Here is a 16,744-nt window from a genome sequence, read left to right on the forward strand (position 1 = left end):
ACGTCCCTAGTAGTAGTAGATAATAATATCCTTTCAGCAAGTAAGCTAAGCAGCTCGATCGCGGTACCAATTTCCGAACGTCTTACTGGGGCGGGATGGCGAGGTATCGGAACCGTCTTCTGAGTTCGACAGAGTCACGACGTGGTCACAGATTCATTTTGCGTGATCACCTTGGTACTTGAGTAAGACTCTTATCTTAACTAAAAATTGCCCCGGGCTACCCCCGTCTAAATCCGACATGTTTGCCCGCCAGTTACGCCTAGGGAGCCCCGGTCGCGTAGAGCATGGCCCTAATATTGAAACGAATGGGCAAGTGAACAACTATCTGATAAGCAAGAGAACCAAAAGTCCGCCGGTCTCCTGCGGGAGTTGGCGCCGGCCGCAGCCACATTCTCAGCTACCGACGGTGAACAAACTTGTTGGCCTCAGGGTTGTAGTCCCATAATCAGGGACCAAGACCCGCAAAGAAATTATTAGAGTAGGGGAGGGTAAAAAAGCGCTGGTCCAATAAAGTAAGTGCCTTTGGCATTTGGAATTCGGTGATCGAAACCTGTTGCACAAACATTGTTAGTGACTTAGGAAGACTTGAACTACTGCAAATCATTGGGAGTTGGTCCTAATGCACCTGAATCCGGTGATGCAAGCAGTGAAGCCGATGTCAACACGCCATTCCGCTGGGTCTATTGCCTAACCACTACGGGCTATGTCCATCTCCCCCGCCCCCCGCCCTGTCTTGGCCATACCTATTCCTGCGACATTATCCTAAACACGGAAGAAAACCGCTGCGCCAGACCAAGGACAACGGCGAGGAAGTCATTTCATAGCAATCAAACAACAGTGGTTTCAAAATCGGCAGCATGATGATGGGTGTTATCTTTGAAAGAAGTAGTCGAATGTCTCGATCACCCTAGAGCATACCGATTGAGATGTAACTTCTAATTATGTTCAGTATACCGCTCAGCGATGAGATCGCGAGGGCTTCAATGCGCACATAGACGAATCCCACGACGAATTTTGATTTGGTACCGCTAAGACTTCTCAGTAAAGTCCGCAACTTCAATGTACAAAGTGATGTCTGGAAATATCAATAGTATGGACGGTGGAGATTGAACACAACTTCACCGCATACCTACACATAACACAGTTCCGCATTATTGTATATTCTTATTAAACTTGCTACATGATAGCCTTTGTTTCTTTACCATGGACACAGAAAAACGAAAGTAACAGCTCGCCTTTCAAAATGGCCCGACCTTTGTAGCTGCTTCCAAACTCGACCCTCTCTACGCAATTGTGCGAGCGTCCTACTACTAAAAAGTGACTGTTGGTACTACAGGTGGGGTGATCTAGATCGTACCCTCTCGGGTGGATGAAACAGCAAACTCTTGATTGATGATATCTACAACTGCCCGAAGAAGGGGAAGAGGGAAGAAGGGTGGAATCCATATATATAGATTGACAACAGTGCCGAATGCCGGGACATTGCTCATCCGAAACGCCTAGAATACCGAGGGCATAACCCACTTATCTGTGTCAGGAGGCGGGTGGGGGCTCTACATAGCGTAGATGTCAAGAAATCATCGGCATGCACTCGACAAGAGAAACGCTTGAGCCTTCTCTTCGGCATTGATTTGAATTTGATACTGGCGTGGTCCGGAAACGCCTTCATGAGAAACGAAGCAATCTCCTCTGGTTGAAAGTAGCAGTAACGGTATCGGTAGCGCATCGAACAAGAGCTTGGAGCAATGCATTTCTCCTTTTAAACCCTGGTGACTTTGAGGCAATTCTACCCTCTTCAGAAAGATCCGAAGATTGCGTATACCAATACGCAGTAGTTGGTTGTCTCCGGTCCCCCACTTTGCCTGTGAAGTCGCCAATTCTTGGGACCCGTCGCGTCAGGTTCCTGTCCCGTGCTTCATCTCATGTCATGCTGTCTGACTCTTGCAGATAAGTCCCGCAATATACTGCGACACATCAATCTTATCCAATCATATTGTCATATAGTGGTTTCTTGCCTGAAGTTCCTGAATCTGCAAGGACCAACCTCAAACGCGCTCGTCTGAACTTGCACTGACCGGCATGCCGGTATGTAACATCATTGTGTAGATCATCACTGCCCCACGTGGCCCTGAGTTCTTTTGTATTTTATGACGGCAAATACAAAAGGAGACCAGGTCGTCGTGGACTTGGGATGTAATATGATCCAAAGCATCCCATCGTCTCTCATTACATCGCTAGCCGATATCAATTCCCACCCAAGTTCTGTGAACTTTTGCTTTTGGCTTCTTAATATCTTATTCCATTCTTTCCTTCAGTCCCGACATACTCGAGTCCATTATTACCCATTCTTTTTAACAAGATGCATTCTAAGACCCTTCTTTTGGCATTGCTTGGCGCCATGAGTGTCTCGGCTGCCTCTATCAAACGACAGAACAACGGCGCCGATTTTGGCAAATGCACTCCGACTATGGACTTTCAACTTGGCCGTCCTGGGCGCAAGGCTACTCAGGGCACGTTTCTGCCCACCGATCCCCTTGTCAAGGGGGGCCAGCAGGATGCACTAAACCCGAATATCATTACGAATGCGATTTGCAATCAGCTCACCAACGTTTGTGATGCGAACCAAGCCGCAAAAACCAAATGTCAGGATGCTAAGGCCAAGGTCGAGGCGGCGGGTGTCAAGGATGCGTCGGCTGCGACGATCTTCAACAGCGCCCTGGGCTTGTAACCAATGGCGCTAAGCTTTCTGTTTCACGCTTCGCGACCCATGGGTGTCGGTTGAACACCATGCACTCCTGAATGGAACAAAGCGATGGTCTTTCCTAGTTGGCCTCGTCAGTAACTGGGTTTGAGTGCTTCTTTAGTTTAGCGACAAAGTGTGCATACATAGAGGCGAGGAGGAGGCTGCCGATGGCAAGTTAGCGATTTACAGACACCACAGCGCTTCTACCCAATCTCATAACTGGCACTATACTATTCTTGTTGTGACACCATGTTAACGTGGCTCAAGTGTGATCGTTATGTAGCTTTGTTTTGAGTTTATAGAAGCAGTTAGGAAATTCTGTCGCCGTATTGTCCTCCCGAGGGTTTTAATCTCCCCTTTTGTAATTGTGATTGCAGCCTTATAGATGCAAGAGCCCAGATGAATCGAAGTATTAGCCATTGTATGGAATCTGGCGTGATACTATATAAGACACAAGTGTCACACTGAAATCGTAGATCTACGTTTTGCCTGTTATATTACGAAGTACGCCTCCTTAGGGGGTAATTCATGGAGTTACTAGTGGCTTGTTATTTCTATATGCTGTTGTATTAAAGGTCGTTCCTAAATATTGCCTCGTTTCTAGGCCCATGAAACGATGTGGGTATTCTGGAGCGGGGTCGATCTGGAAGGCGGTGTCGTGGGGCAATATCAAGCAGGGTGATTATAGTACTGCATTGGACAACATAGAAAAGGCTTTATCCTTGTCTGCCGAGGAGCCTGACTCTAACCCGAAGAAACAGAAACTCTATACAAGAATGGCTAAGTGCCATCTGCTTTCCCTTTCCCTTGATGATGCTGAGAAGTCGATGGCTTCCCTTCCCGACGATAGCTCTGCACAGGCGATGCGAGCGACGTTGAAGGATATGCATAAGATCTCAAGCATGTCCAGCGAGGGCGAACTACTACAATAGGTTCTGGACCGCCTGTCTCGATACAAGGGTCAACTGTAAGTTTCTCAAACGTTGATATTCGAGACATCGGCTGACTTCTGACAAGACAAGACTCTCCCGAGTACTATGCTGTGGGCCACGATACGGCATACCCTCTATGGGATGAGCCATTGTGGCATGCTGGGAGACCTCGCGGGGACGTGTCTTTCCTCCTTTGTGGCAGCGGTGATGCTCGGCATTTGTTTCTCACAATGGTTTTCCTGGGTCTCAGTGGCCCGAGCCAAGGAGAAAACAGGCTGTCCAACAAAGCCCATTTCACCATCTTAGACATCAACGCTACTGCATCAGCAAGAACCCTTGTCATCTTTGACATGGCCATCCGATACGTTTTCATGCGGTGCGCGAAAATGCCACGCATCGAGGATGAACTTACCGTCATGAGCTATATCTATTCCTCTGCAGCCGTCCCTGCGTTTGTTGCAGAGAAGCTAGAGGAACATATTGAGTCGGTGATTGCTGAGCTTGAGGGAGACGGGGATGCCCTCGAGATGTTCTTCATTCCCAAAGACACCCGAAATAAGATAATCAAGAAGCTAAAGCACTAGATTCAGCCCCTTGCAGACGACTATGCTCCCAAAAAGGTCCGGCCAGCTGCGCTAAACAACTTTTTGCGGATAGATCAGCATCGAAAAACACTTTTTGGCAAGACAGCGGTCAAAAACAGTACCAAAGAATTCCGTGGGCTCGGAGTTCTCTCCTCAGGAGATATCTTTATCGGACGAAGAGAGCCAGCACTACGACCCTTGCTTGATGCTTTTCGATCCCGTGCCCAAGGTGCCAAGCATATCCTGGAAGGCTATATCGACTCTCATTGGAAGACGAATCGTACCCTTCTGGATATGGACTATGAGACCCGCCGCTATGATGAGCTCGAGACCGGAGTCCCTCCCAGGAAATCCATTTCATCGATTGAGTTGGACCCCGCACAGCTCGTGCAGAGTGTCTACAACCCTGCAAGGCTTGAACCGGAGGATGGACACGTGCTGGAAAGTCTCGAAGGATTCTTCGAGACTCTTGCTACCGCGACGATGACACTCCTGCGGCGTGTACAAATCGAGGCAATCGCTGGAGAAATGGCCGATATACTGGAGCGAATACGGTACGACGGCTTAGGGTATTGCTCTCAGAAGCCCCTAAAGGTTGGAGCTATCGATGCAACTCATTTTCCGCGGCAATATAACAGGATTCACATGAGAAATATCCCGTAAGTTGACTATAGGACTGTACTGCAGTACTAAGGCGTCCCAACTAAAGACTTTGTGGATCTAGGGACTACGTCGGTGGACCTTTGGCCGCCCTCCTGTATGGTGGCCCTCTTCTTCGTGAGGATAGACCGTCAAATCTGAGATTCAATAACCTGCTTAATCCACCCATGCTCGAAAGACACGATCAGTTTCTGACAGAGTATATACTCGTGTACGACGCCAAGCAGGTGGCCGATCACTTCGGGCTGGTGAAAGAGCAAGAAACTGGCGAGGCCATCTTAAATCCCATTGCGAAGATGATCGGCAATCAGTTCATGACCGAAAACCACTTCATTCGGGCTCGATCTGGCGCCATGGAAACGCAAAGGTCCCGTCTCACGACACGACCTGCTCTGGAAAAATGGCAGCACTCTTACTTGCTCAAGATCTGCGTTCCTTATCGTCGCCCTCTGTGGAGTGATAGCCCAGTTCATCCTCCGCTAAATTCGACTGCATTTTTAAGGATTGTGCTCCGTCTGCATGAGGTTGGATATCCAGCGCACTGGCTGGCAGACGTGCTTGCAAGTATCTGCGAGGGCAGCATCACGACGACTGCACGTTCTGCCCGGAAGTTGGTACCTCATCCGAATGACCTTAAAACGTCTTACCCGCACCGCAAAATCAGCTTGGGTCCATGGAAAGCCGAGTTAACCACATTGTTCAGCCTCTGGCGCCGCCTCTTGCCCTTCGGTACCGTCACTCCTCTAAGCGCATTGGCATATCCGGTTGAAGTCCTAGAATGCGGCATTTCATTTCCTAACTTCGTTGAGAAGTTCACCAGAGCTCCTTATGTCAATGTTGTGTTCACCAACATGACCATGGTCGGCTCAAGAAAGCTTGATCTCCCAGACCACCTCCAAGACGATGAAGAGGGGGATGAATCTGATTATGCCAAACGTTTGCGAGAAGAGAGCGTGCATATTATCACAGCTTTCAAGTATGTGACAGACACAAGGATGGCTACGTGTTGGCTGCGTAAAGAGGTTGTCGAAGGAATGATGCACAAGGATTCGTAGGACGCATGCATAGGTCGTACCGATTCATGGGAGGTTATTACTGCGACTGTAACGCCGGTATCGCGATCCCTGGGATTTTTAGGGAATTGGGCGACTCAGAAATGATTGGCTGCCGGATGAGGTTATTATGTTGTTTATTTTTCGGCATCATATCAGGCGAACGCCCGATGTACGCCGCTCTCAACGGTTTGAAATGGTTTCTGGCTAGAGACAAACAGAATCAATTTCGATACTTATGGTCTCGTGTAGAATCTAGGACAAATTTGTGTACTTTCTACCTGTCAGAAAATGTTCAGTTTCGAGGATGACTTCATTGCCAAGAAAATCCAATACATGGCTGACGGTCCGGCTTCAGTTTGGAATCGCGGCCCTCGCTTATACTCGTATCCAAGGGCGACAGGGCGACTCTCGAAACATGACGCAGATGGTGGGGCAGCAACAAGCCTGGCATGAGCTCATTGGCGGCTGAGATTATGGCCCTGGTATGTAAGCTTAAACAGAACAATATTGTGTTTGTCGTATTACCTTATACCATGTTCGTCTCCAGGCATGTTCACATAAGCAACGCAAGAAATTACCTGTATACAACGAAAATCAGAACATTCAAACATTATAGTGAGCATGCCCTGGTTAATCGCAAAATCTGCTCCCTGCTGATCATCCTAGAGTGGTTCGTGGTTGGCCCCAACACCTTACACAGATATCTGCACACCTACTCTAAGACCCATTGAATGACCCAGGCAAAGGAAACTGTGGAGGATCGACCAGGCGAAGAGCCTGACATCAACCAACTAGCCTAACTCTCGGGCAACACGGCGAACTAAACTTGGCATTTCTGGAAGCACTAGTAAAGATCAATCTATCTTCACGCAGATCAGATCAGCAAGAGTGGCATGGCGGCGGGCCGATGAGATGTTGGATGCGTCGGTTCCCCGCAAGCAGATTGAAACGTGTGGTTATGACTTGCTATAATTAATTGGTCCTGGCATTTAGCGCTCGTATTAATCCTAGGGCTGCGTCATGCGCTTATAGTTCATGTCCACTGCCCCAGAAAACAGAGTGCACGCGACCTTAAATACGAGAAATAGCACAGAGATCATTGGAGGATTATTGCAAACGTCTCGCTGACTATCCATTCCTGTACTTTGCATTTCGCCTACAAAAATAAAACCTGACAAGCCGAGGGTCAGGAGTCATATGCTCTCAGGTTAAGGGAGGAAAACTGCTGCTCGAGAGGTGTAATGACATAACAATTGCGAAATAGCAGCAAGCAATCTAGGGACCGGAGAAACTATACCATAAGTTTGGCAATGAATGTATATACGTACCTCCTAATCTCATGTCCAGGTAGACTTCCATCAATTAACTGTTGTAATTGTAGGCATGGTGGGGCGCCGGAACGAGGGGAGGGATGTGCAGAGCGATGGGCAGTGGCAAAGGGAACGTTCGTGGATCATCGACAAGGCAACTCGCGATACGATGGTAACGTTACCCCATTGACAATTCGATGACTATGGACTTCCTGACACCCAGTCATATTTTTCTACCTAATATTAGTCTCTGTGGTCAAGTGATGTTTAGCAATAGTCCTATGACTACTTAAGTCATACATTCCCCTTAAGGGTTCTGGATGCCAGTCCTTCATACCTTCACACTCTATAAACGATTCCGTAAACACTATTATCAACATTACCAAAGTTGTTAGTTCTCGTCACTATTGACCACATACTTCAAGATGCAAATCACCAACATTTTCCTACCTGTCCTGGCTGCCGCGACCGCCGTCTCTGGCTCTCCTGTTGCCAAGCGGGAGGTCAAATCTATGATGGCTTCCGGTGTCCCCGAGTGGACGATTGAGACTTTCATCCGCACATGCAATTCAAAGAATACCGCTTGCGACTACAGCTTCACCATCAACACTCACATGACGGGGCCAACTGCTTGCAAGTTCACCACCACTGGTTCTCCTGCCAGCCGCGCCCCCTCCAACGCCAAGTGTGGAGCCTACACTGTCACCTCCGGCTGGAGCGGCCAATTCGGTGACGATGCTGGCTTCACCACATTCTCAGTCACTGACCAGAAGCTGATTGTCTGGCCCGCCTATACCGACAAGCAGCTCATTAATGGCCAAGTTGTCAGCCCCGACCAGAGCTATGCCCCACAGAATCTCCCTTAAAGGAAGAAAAGGATTCCTCGAAAGGAGGGTTAATCAGTCCTACGAAAGGAGTTATGATAACGATTCAGAAATACTAGGTATAATTTCACAATTTATAAATCTCAAATGCGGATGCAGCTCAAGCCGAGTTAATTTATCAAGACTTATGTTGGTAATGTCTTTCAATTTTGGGCATACATGTACAATGATCATTGCTCAAGGTTAACGTGGTGTTCGAACATGTGCTTCCCTTTCATTGATTCCTGTCTGAAGTTGATAGAGTTTTCCAGCAGTGAACCTTGACTGCTTATAGTATTTATGAAGAAGAGAACCAAGCCTTTGCCAGGCCACTAAAACATGGAACCCGTGTATACAGCAAAGGTCAGTTCGCGACTTGAATCAAATTTCTGTTTCTGCGGGCTGTACATTACAGTCCATTTTAGTACCGTACCATCAGGGAATGTCTGCTATACTTGAGCAACATTCATCTATTCACTCACGGCGAAAAGAATTAGAATACTCCAAGTAATATATGTCCTATTAAAGCAGGATACACTGCATAACTGGATATATCGGGAAGGCAGGAATAGCTTCGTGTAGTCATGAGCAGATGTGGCTGCGACAGATGTGGAGTAGTATACATGTCCCATGTATGACCGCTTTATACAGTGGGTAGCTTAGGGTTACAACATAATAGGAGATCATCAAGGTAGCGATGCAAAGGCTATCATCTGTACCTTGTATGACTTGGACATCATATAAGTGAGCTGTGATTCTGACGGGAAATAGCTGACAGCCAGTACCAATATCGGAGCCATGCCCCCAAGTTCAGTCTGAGCAGTTACGAGTCGTCGCCAGTCACTGAAACTTCCCTAAAGATATCACAACATCCTGCCTTGCTATACATTGTAGATACTGTTGCAGAATTATATGAAACCAAGTTTGTCGATCTACATCGGTAGACTTCTACTTTTTGCCCCCATACATATGCGTTGCGATCAGATGTGAAATTCCATAATTTGACTCCTATGCTTCAGCTAAATCCATCTTAACACTCGCTCAATTGACTTTCTTCCCCGCTGTTGGGGATGCACCTTGAAACGTGAGCCACTTCATGGCACCTGGGAATTTACCTTCTATAGGAAACACTCGGATGCAGAGATTGTTTTCTGCTTAATAAAGACCAACAAGAATGTCACCACGGACACGCGCAGTTAAATGAACTTCGGCTTCAAGGTCCAACTTGATGCCGACCATGAGAGCCGCGCTCGTCAACTTGCCATTTTCGTCAACTGGGCCCTTGAGAAGGTTGCCTGATAGCACACGTCAGCAACAAGCGAATGATACGGTTGAAGGGAGGTAGATTTACCGACTGGGCCGTTCGCATTGCCGGAGAGGTTCGGCATCGGAACGGGAAGGCCAGAAGTTTGCATGTTTCCCCTCGATCCAGTGTTGGCTGGTGGGTATGAAGTAGGGTAAGCCGGGGCACGAGACTGCTCCTCGGTTGTCGTTGCTGCTTTCGCGCTATAAGGTTATGCGCGTTAGCCGGTTGATGGGTAAGATTCAACTTGGGGAGTCGTACTTGGAAGACATGGTGGTAAGATATTTGAAGACTTGATCTTGCAAAGAATGCTGTAATTCTTCGGGCGAACTTGCTTCGTCAACCGGCTCAGAATTGATAAGTCCTCGTTCTTTCAAAAACTGTTCCGAGAGAGACTCGGGTGATTGACTTTGGGCCGGGGGTTTATCGAGATTTGGTGTGGGTCGATTTTCACCGATTGATGAGAGAGAACCTCGGTTTGAGCTGCGGCGTTTATGATTAAGAGTGTTAGGTTCTTGCGGTTGTTGGTGAGGCAGGGATTGCGCGCGAGAACGATTGGCAGGCGGAAAGTTGTCTGTTGCGACTCGGATAGGGATCTTGAAAGAAAGAGATCTTCTGAGGACTCCTGGCGCAGCAGAGGATTCGTCGGTAGGTGTGGAATGAGCTGGAGAATCTGCTGGTTTTGGTGCAACAGAGACACGCTTTGACGAGGTATTACTTGAAGATCGAGGGACGTGATCCGATTTCTTGGGGATCAGTGGTGGCTGCGGCTGCTGAGACTCGGTCTTTGGCGATATGGTGGCGATGGGGGAACCTGCTCCCACTGATTCGTTCCGTTCAGGTGTCTCGGTGCTCTGTGCTTTTTCAGATTGAGATGCGGTCTGGTTTGCCATCTTGGAGGGGGGAACATGGTGAGCTTTAAGCTTCCTTTCCGAACGCTGCCGACAGAGCCCGGTATAATTATTTGATGCTAACACCCTCCTCCGTCCATGCAATTTGTTACAGAGCGGTGATTACTCCGAGGGACAAACTGACATCGTCCGATGTTGAAACTAGCCGCTCGGATTGTACATTGCGTTGTGTTTTGTCAATTCGGACCAGAGCGTGTCGGCCAGTGAGATCAGTTCATGCGATGCACCGCACATGTTTCCACAACATTTGATAAGTGGCCTGGCATGGTACGATTCGGGCGAGTCGATAGAACGTTTGTGGGGTGTATCGGGGCTCTTGCGCGTCTCAGGGTGTTTTCAGAGGAGCATCGGCAAGGGTCCTGCACCCACTAAAACCATGTCACGACCCATGTACCGGAGAGTTTCAACAACATCAGATCAGGAACCGGCATGGGAATTGCATCGTGCATCTTTGGACGAAACCATGGCATGCCAACTGTTCGAGGCCTGCCAGCAAGGTTCACAAACATCAGTCGATGGCTGTCAATCTTTATGAGTTTCCAGGGTCTCGAGGCCTGAAACCATCCACGCAATGAAGTTGGCTTGGAACCAAAGGTGCACGTACTTCTGAGACCGCCGCCACTACAGTTATCTTTCCTTTTCCCCCCTTGATTGTCTGTTGTTTTGATTACTAAGACCTCTCACAGACCATACTATAGAGCAAGAAGAGACATGCAGTCTGGTGTTGGTCGTCACTTTTGGGTTGTCAACTTCTCCACTTGCTGGCCGCATTGATTCAAGCAAGTTTGGGGATACAGATCTCTTACTTGTGCCTCGTACGTTTGAGTTGTGCCATTCCTTGTCGCCATTTGGAAGTGGAAATGGCCCTTTCTCTCCTGATCAGTTTCGGTACCGCCGTAGGGGCTTCCGAAGGCATCAAAGCTTCCATGGCAAGGTCGCGTCGAGAAGAGCATCGGAGCCGAAAGAACAATCTCGTCGTTCACTGCCCCAAATCCTCTCAATTCAGCCCTTATCTCGAAGGTCGTCAAGTAGTGTTATCAGGTTATAGAGTAAGCTATAAATCGATGTGTACACCTCTAGGATGGGTAGTAAATCTAACGGCATTAATGCTTCAGTTGTTTGTAGACACTGGCACCGCCCACGATGTCCCATTCGGCCATCCTTTTGAGGGATACTACCTCCCTTATCCGGAGTCTCGGTTCTCGGGCTTGGTCAGCACAATCACGCACGAAGCGCCAATCATGAACTGGATATTCGTAGATCCGGTTAGCTATCAACTCCGCTTTGGGAATCGGGCGGCAGCAGATGGAAATCTGACTGGGCCGTGGGAATGCACTCGTCAAGACCGCCGAGTCACATTGTGTGGATGGGAAGGCTTCTGTGCAGTTCTGGAAGAAGGCGGTATTTGGGGTTTGTATTTCGACTGCGATGGAGATGGCTTAAAAAGAAAGTTTGACGGTGATGGACGTATAGTGATTGAGATTGAGCTGTTGCGAAGAGAGATGAGGACGAGAAAGCCGGAGTTGATGCTTGCTGAATCAGACTCACAACAGAAGAGGCAGTCGGACCAAGGGGGAGGGGCCAAAGACACAAACTCCCAAAGTCAAGATGGAGAAAGAAATATCGAGGTTGAAGGAAAGAGGAACAATGTATGATATGGAGCTATTGAACTACGGACAAGGATCGCCTGTTATTTGGTATAAGGCGACGGAAAGGGGGTAAACATCGAGAACAGTACTTCCATCAATTCTGGGTAGATAGCAAGTAATGCTATAAGCCTGTCATCCGGAGATTCCGGCCTAAGCTGAACAACACATGTGCCGCCAGATGTAGATCTTGCTAATCAAGTTTATCACATCGTTTAAGAGCATGGCTAGGTCATGGAGAGATTGAAACACAATCCCAGAAATCTTGAGCCGCCGCTTCATGGAAACATCTCTCGGATGAACCGAACTATCGGGATCAAGATGTCAAAGCAAGGGGGCCAGCCGGCCCGTTTCCAGGGTCCCGGAGACGGAGGCCAGGTCTCCGTGGCAGTTACGTGTAGCATAAAACCTCAGGGCGACTGAGTTGGCAAACCTGATTTAGCCCCAGTTGTATTTCAAGTTGTTACTCATTCCGCAGGGGTTGCTGGTCAATCTTCCCGCTCTGCAAGGTCCCCATACCTATTTGAAGCTATTTCTCCGCCTTGACCAAATTTGTTTGCATGTGTCTCATTGCGGTTTGTTTGTAAAACCGTGTCACTACTTGTACATTTGCTCCTTCAGTCAGTTTCATGCCATCTTCAAGGACGTGTAGGAAACATCACGATTTGACTGTGGGTATTGTTTCCCCTTTACTTTGTATCATGGCCACACAACTCATTAACTATTGTGTCTTCGTTTCTTTTGCGGAAAACAACTGCAGGCACTGCTTTGTGAGTGGAACACGATACTAAAACATTACAGTGAGTGATGCCTTAGAAGTCACACGTTATATTGGATGTATGATAATTCGAATAACTGACATCAACATTAAGCATCTAGAACATGGTAAGAATTGCCGGTTTGTTTACTAAGTAGGCAGCGCTTGGTAGACGACACGTCAAGAGCAAGGATTCCAATAAGTGATATCTGTTTAACGATAATAACAGTTTTTCTACCTGTTGTGCATATACCCAATGTGCATGATATAGATTCGGAAATAGAGTCTAGATCAATTTTTACTAAACGCAACTAAAAACGCTTTCAATCGTTTTCTTATCGTCTCCGCGAGAGAGACAGAGAGAAAGCAGAATCCTGGCTTTTTGAGGATTGAGATCGTTCCCTGCAATGATACCAAGCTCTCTATGGCATTGGCTGTCCACAACCTTTCCCGCTCCAAGTCGCGAAGACTGTACCACAACCACGCCCTCAAGAATAGCCTCTTCTAATGCACGAGTTTCTTGCCTGGTTCCCAGACCGGGTCCAAATCCGGCAGAAACGAGACCCCTTGCACCGGCTGCGACAAATGCCTTGATAGCGGTTCCATCCGCGCTGACGTAGCTGTACACGATGTCGACGCGCGGGAGGCCGCCAACTAGCATTCTGCGATGGAACTGGCTGCTGGCTGGACTTGCCTGCCTCGAGACCATGTTGACCTCCTCGCCATCAACGTAACCAACGGGACCCAACCAAGGTGAATTGAAGGTGCCAAGTCGAAGGGTGTGAGTTTTGGTAACATAGCGGGGGGAATGAATTTCGTCGTTGGCCACAACTAACACTCCAGCAGGTTCGTTCGGAAGGACCGGGTGAGCGGCCACACGAAAAGCGGCAGTGAGATTGGCCGTCGCATCTGAAGAAATACCAGTCAAAGGGCGCACGGACCCAGTGATAACGATCCGCATCTTCAAATTCAGGACTAGGGACAGGATCCACGCGGTCTCCTCTAGGCTTGCTGTTCCGTGCCCAATCACGATACCGCGAATCTCGGGATCATCAGCCAGAACGCAGCATATGTCAGCCAGTAAATGCCAGTGATTGGTGCTGATCTCGGTGCTGTCGATAGGCCCAATGTTTATGACCTCGACGTCGGCGAGGGCACGGATGCCAGTCTCATCAATGATATATTGAGCATCGTGGCGTTTACGACGTCCTCCTTCCGCGTTGTAGTCGAGGAGGTCGTACTTGTCGTTGCCTTCAGATGAAATAGTGCCTCCTGTTCCAATGAAAGCAACCTTCCCCAGTGGCTTCTGAGGCCTTTGAGGCGGACCGGGTGCGTAGAGTGCTGCTATATATTGGGTTGAGTCCATTGATCGTGATTGCATTACTGTTAAATTTGGTGGGAAAGGGTGCAGGGAGCAATGCCATCAAGAATTGGGTCCAGTTTAAATAAGTTGATGGGTCAGTGATACGGGAAGTGAATGTTTGGAGGGGCTGGACATGTCACGAAGAGAGGGACGGAATAATTATTCACAGATGCTCCGAGTTATTCTAATGGTGCAACCTTCGAGACTGCGTGCCCAAAAATTGCCAATCTGCTATGCGGATAGCCGCAAGCCGGGATGAGGCCGAGTTTATCGCCGAAGGCCCGGTACATCCACTCGTATCCGCCCATCAGGCACAGGAGCAATAGGTACATTAAGATGATGTTGACACGGTGTGAGACCCCGCCAAACAGCTTGACCGAAGAGAATACACCATTTTCCCTCATATCTCCAACCGGAAATTGCCGTCAGGTGAGGAAGAATCCCGATGCCAAACAGCTTTGACTAAACCGAAGTGTCAAACATGATTGTTTGGGAGTAGACAAACTTGCGATAGCGGCAACGCCTGCTCCACTGATCTTATGAGCAAAGGCGGGACACTTTGATCGACATTTGACGCGCAGTTTCTGCCCCAAAGTCCGTCAAGGTCTAGCTGATTTGGACGTTACTGCCACCGCTGCGTTGAAACGGCATGATGCCTGGGATGGCGTAGCTTCAAAGAGAAGACATGAAATTGCACTTCGAACAGGCAGTCAAAAGACAGAATGGAAATAATGCGTCATAACTCGTAGTAGGTACCCGAGCTGTTTCAAGCATTGCTTGTTCGAGGTTCCCTGCTCATGGAAGGGTGCAGCGGCAAATGACCACCAGCTGTGCCGCCTTACCATCCACGCGAACACCCCAGCCGAGACTGTAACGCACCGAGCAACTATCTCGGCATCACGAAACGATCCAGTCCTGTTCACGGCCTTATCCAGCATCGATATCAATCTTCCTTTTCATCCTCGTTATCGTATCGACCCAGGCGACCGAGTGGGCTCACCATGAAGACGTCTTCCCACCTTCCACTGGCAGCCTTGCCGTCCCAATCGCCGCCGCTGTAGAGAGGAAGGCGGAGTTTCCCCGTGCAGTGCTCGTCGATAAAGCGGCAGACCTTTTGCATATCGCCAACGGTGAAGTCGTCCATGAACCACAGCATCGTCCTGGGGACATCGGCGGGGCTACGACGTTGCGGCGCTGGAGCACCGGAAGTTACCACAGAAGCTGCTCGAGAGCTTTTGCGTCTCGATCGAGGTTGCGACGAAGCAGGTGAGGGTTCGACACTGGCAGTGGCGCCCACGGGAGGCTTCTCTTGCGTTTTGGTGGAGATGGGCGATCTCGGTGTCATTTGGAGCGGGATCGAGACGTCATGAGGGACGTGGGATTGTCTTCTCTTCGAAGCAGACGGTTTGGGGGCGAGTGACTTGATGGCGGACGCCGAGTCATACCTGGAGGCTATGGGATTTTATTAGTAGCCGTGCGCTGTCTAGGCACCCGCGTGAACACTTACATCGTCGGCGCTTGTCACTAACAGGTTCGGACTGTTCGGCCATACTCTCTCTCTTGCGCTTCGTTGTCTGCTTAGTAGGCACAGGAGTCCCGACAGACGGTTTCGAGTCTTCAGTGCCAGATACGAGGTCCCCATTGCCGTCTCTTAGGGCCATCGGCCCCAGGAGAGCCGCCTTCGTACTCTCATCATCCACATATCCGCAATAGTCGGTCATGACACCGGGCGCGTCAGTGCGCATCTTGATGGCTGGCTCCCAAGACACATCCTCTCCCTCGGTCGAGTATCCGAGCCACTGAACGAGCACCTGCCATTGACCGCGGACGCGACGGTGTCGCAAGAATCTGAAGGGGTGATACAGCTCTCCGATACCGAGGACGTCTTGACGGGTCTTGCCTCTGAAGCTCGCCCAGTAATCAAAGAGAAGAGCTGGCCGATGTTCCTGGACATCCCACTCTGAGATATCCTCGTGTGCGCCTTTGACGAGGACGGTGAGGGTCACAAGTGCTGTATCGGGATTGAAGGAATGCCCGAGTATCTTTTTGATGGCGTCGTAGGGAAAATCTGCTTTAGGTGGCTGGCGTCAACATCAGATATTGATACAGTGCATCAACTTTTATCAAGCTGTGCTGAAAGTAATTATCGCTTCTCCACGCAACGTGAATGGTGCGAAGAAACTTCATACCTTGCTCGGCAAGCTTCGCCAGACGTTTTACTCGAGGCATGACAGCGGCGACAGAATGAAGATATAACACAGATTGCTGGCTGGATGGTTTGGGTTGTGGAGGAGATCCTGCTGGAAAGTTGTCTCTGAAAGACATCGGCGCGTCTGGGACGCGTTCGCGTCTTTGGCTCGGAGTCCACCCTTAGCTTCCCAGGGGGGGGGGGTTGTTTTTTATTTCTTGTCTAAACCCCCACTCCACTCCCCTTTTCCGTCCGTTTGTTTCTTCCGTCTGTTTTTCTACGTTGCAGCCCCGGTGCCGATGAGAATCTCTTCCTAATCTATCGACGTCTACCTTTTCTGCCGACCTCTGTGAGTGTACAGTTCCCCATATCCGGGCCAGCCGGGTAATGAAAAGACTAAAACAAAATCGGTCTGTTGTCTATCTTCTA

General features: G+C 49.1%; 7 protein-coding genes across 7 annotated transcripts; 4 read left to right on the forward strand and 3 right to left on the reverse strand.

Moving 5' to 3' along the window:
- Nucleotides 1–2,224: 2,224 nt before the first annotated feature.
- On the forward strand, nucleotides 2,225–3,083 carry LY79DRAFT_572476 (uncharacterized protein). Its single transcript, XM_060559365.1, has one exon. It carries the CDS (start codon nucleotides 2,360–2,362, stop codon nucleotides 2,726–2,728), a length of 369 nt encoding a protein of 122 aa, XP_060407417.1. The 5' UTR covers nucleotides 2,225–2,359; the 3' UTR covers nucleotides 2,729–3,083.
- Nucleotides 3,084–3,351: 268 nt separating this feature from the next.
- On the forward strand, nucleotides 3,352–6,705 carry LY79DRAFT_654099 (tetratricopeptide; the record flags this gene model as incomplete). Its single annotated transcript, XM_060562632.1, has 7 exons — nucleotides 3,352–3,430; nucleotides 3,452–3,647; nucleotides 3,761–4,204; nucleotides 4,379–4,918; nucleotides 4,984–5,933; nucleotides 6,008–6,143; nucleotides 6,591–6,705. The coding sequence occupies 7 exons, from the start codon at nucleotides 3,352–3,354 to the stop codon at nucleotides 6,703–6,705; spliced, it is 2,460 nt and encodes an 819-aa protein (XP_060407418.1).
- A 1,004-nt stretch (nucleotides 6,706–7,709) lies between these two features.
- Nucleotides 7,710–8,150, forward strand: LY79DRAFT_529212 (uncharacterized protein; the record flags this gene model as incomplete). Its single annotated transcript, XM_060556094.1, has 1 exon — nucleotides 7,710–8,150. The coding sequence occupies one exon, from the start codon at nucleotides 7,710–7,712 to the stop codon at nucleotides 8,148–8,150; it is 441 nt and encodes a 146-aa protein (XP_060407419.1).
- Nucleotides 8,151–9,302: 1,152 nt separating this feature from the next.
- Nucleotides 9,303–9,722, reverse strand: LY79DRAFT_674880 (uncharacterized protein; the record flags this gene model as incomplete). The annotated part of the gene is made up of 3 exons (XM_060564375.1): nucleotides 9,303–9,442; nucleotides 9,499–9,653; nucleotides 9,712–9,722. 3 exons carry the CDS (start codon nucleotides 9,720–9,722, stop codon nucleotides 9,303–9,305), a joined length of 306 nt encoding a protein of 101 aa, XP_060407420.1.
- A 1,499-nt stretch (nucleotides 9,723–11,221) lies between these two features.
- LY79DRAFT_529224 (uncharacterized protein) lies at nucleotides 11,222–12,016 on the forward strand (the record flags this gene model as incomplete). The annotated part of the gene is made up of 2 exons (XM_060556096.1): nucleotides 11,222–11,410; nucleotides 11,477–12,016. The coding sequence occupies 2 exons, from the start codon at nucleotides 11,222–11,224 to the stop codon at nucleotides 12,014–12,016; spliced, it is 729 nt and encodes a 242-aa protein (XP_060407421.1).
- Nucleotides 12,017–12,994: 978 nt separating this feature from the next.
- Nucleotides 12,995–14,252, reverse strand: LY79DRAFT_572490 (asparaginase). Its single transcript, XM_060559366.1, has one exon. The coding sequence runs from the start codon at nucleotides 14,143–14,145 to the stop codon at nucleotides 13,066–13,068; it is 1,080 nt and encodes a 359-aa protein (XP_060407422.1). The 5' UTR covers nucleotides 14,146–14,252; the 3' UTR covers nucleotides 12,995–13,065.
- Nucleotides 14,253–15,070: 818 nt separating this feature from the next.
- On the reverse strand, nucleotides 15,071–16,356 carry LY79DRAFT_529208 (uncharacterized protein; the record flags this gene model as incomplete). The annotated part of the gene is made up of 3 exons (XM_060556093.1): nucleotides 15,071–15,579; nucleotides 15,635–16,198; nucleotides 16,317–16,356. 3 exons carry the CDS (start codon nucleotides 16,354–16,356, stop codon nucleotides 15,071–15,073), a joined length of 1,113 nt encoding a protein of 370 aa, XP_060407423.1.
- Nucleotides 16,357–16,744: the final 388 nt, after the last annotated feature.

Source organism: Colletotrichum navitas (assembly GCF_030913465.1).
Source record: "Colletotrichum navitas strain CBS 125086 chromosome Unknown LY79scaffold_153, whole genome shotgun sequence".
Taxonomy (NCBI): domain Eukaryota; kingdom Fungi; phylum Ascomycota; class Sordariomycetes; order Glomerellales; family Glomerellaceae; genus Colletotrichum; species Colletotrichum navitas.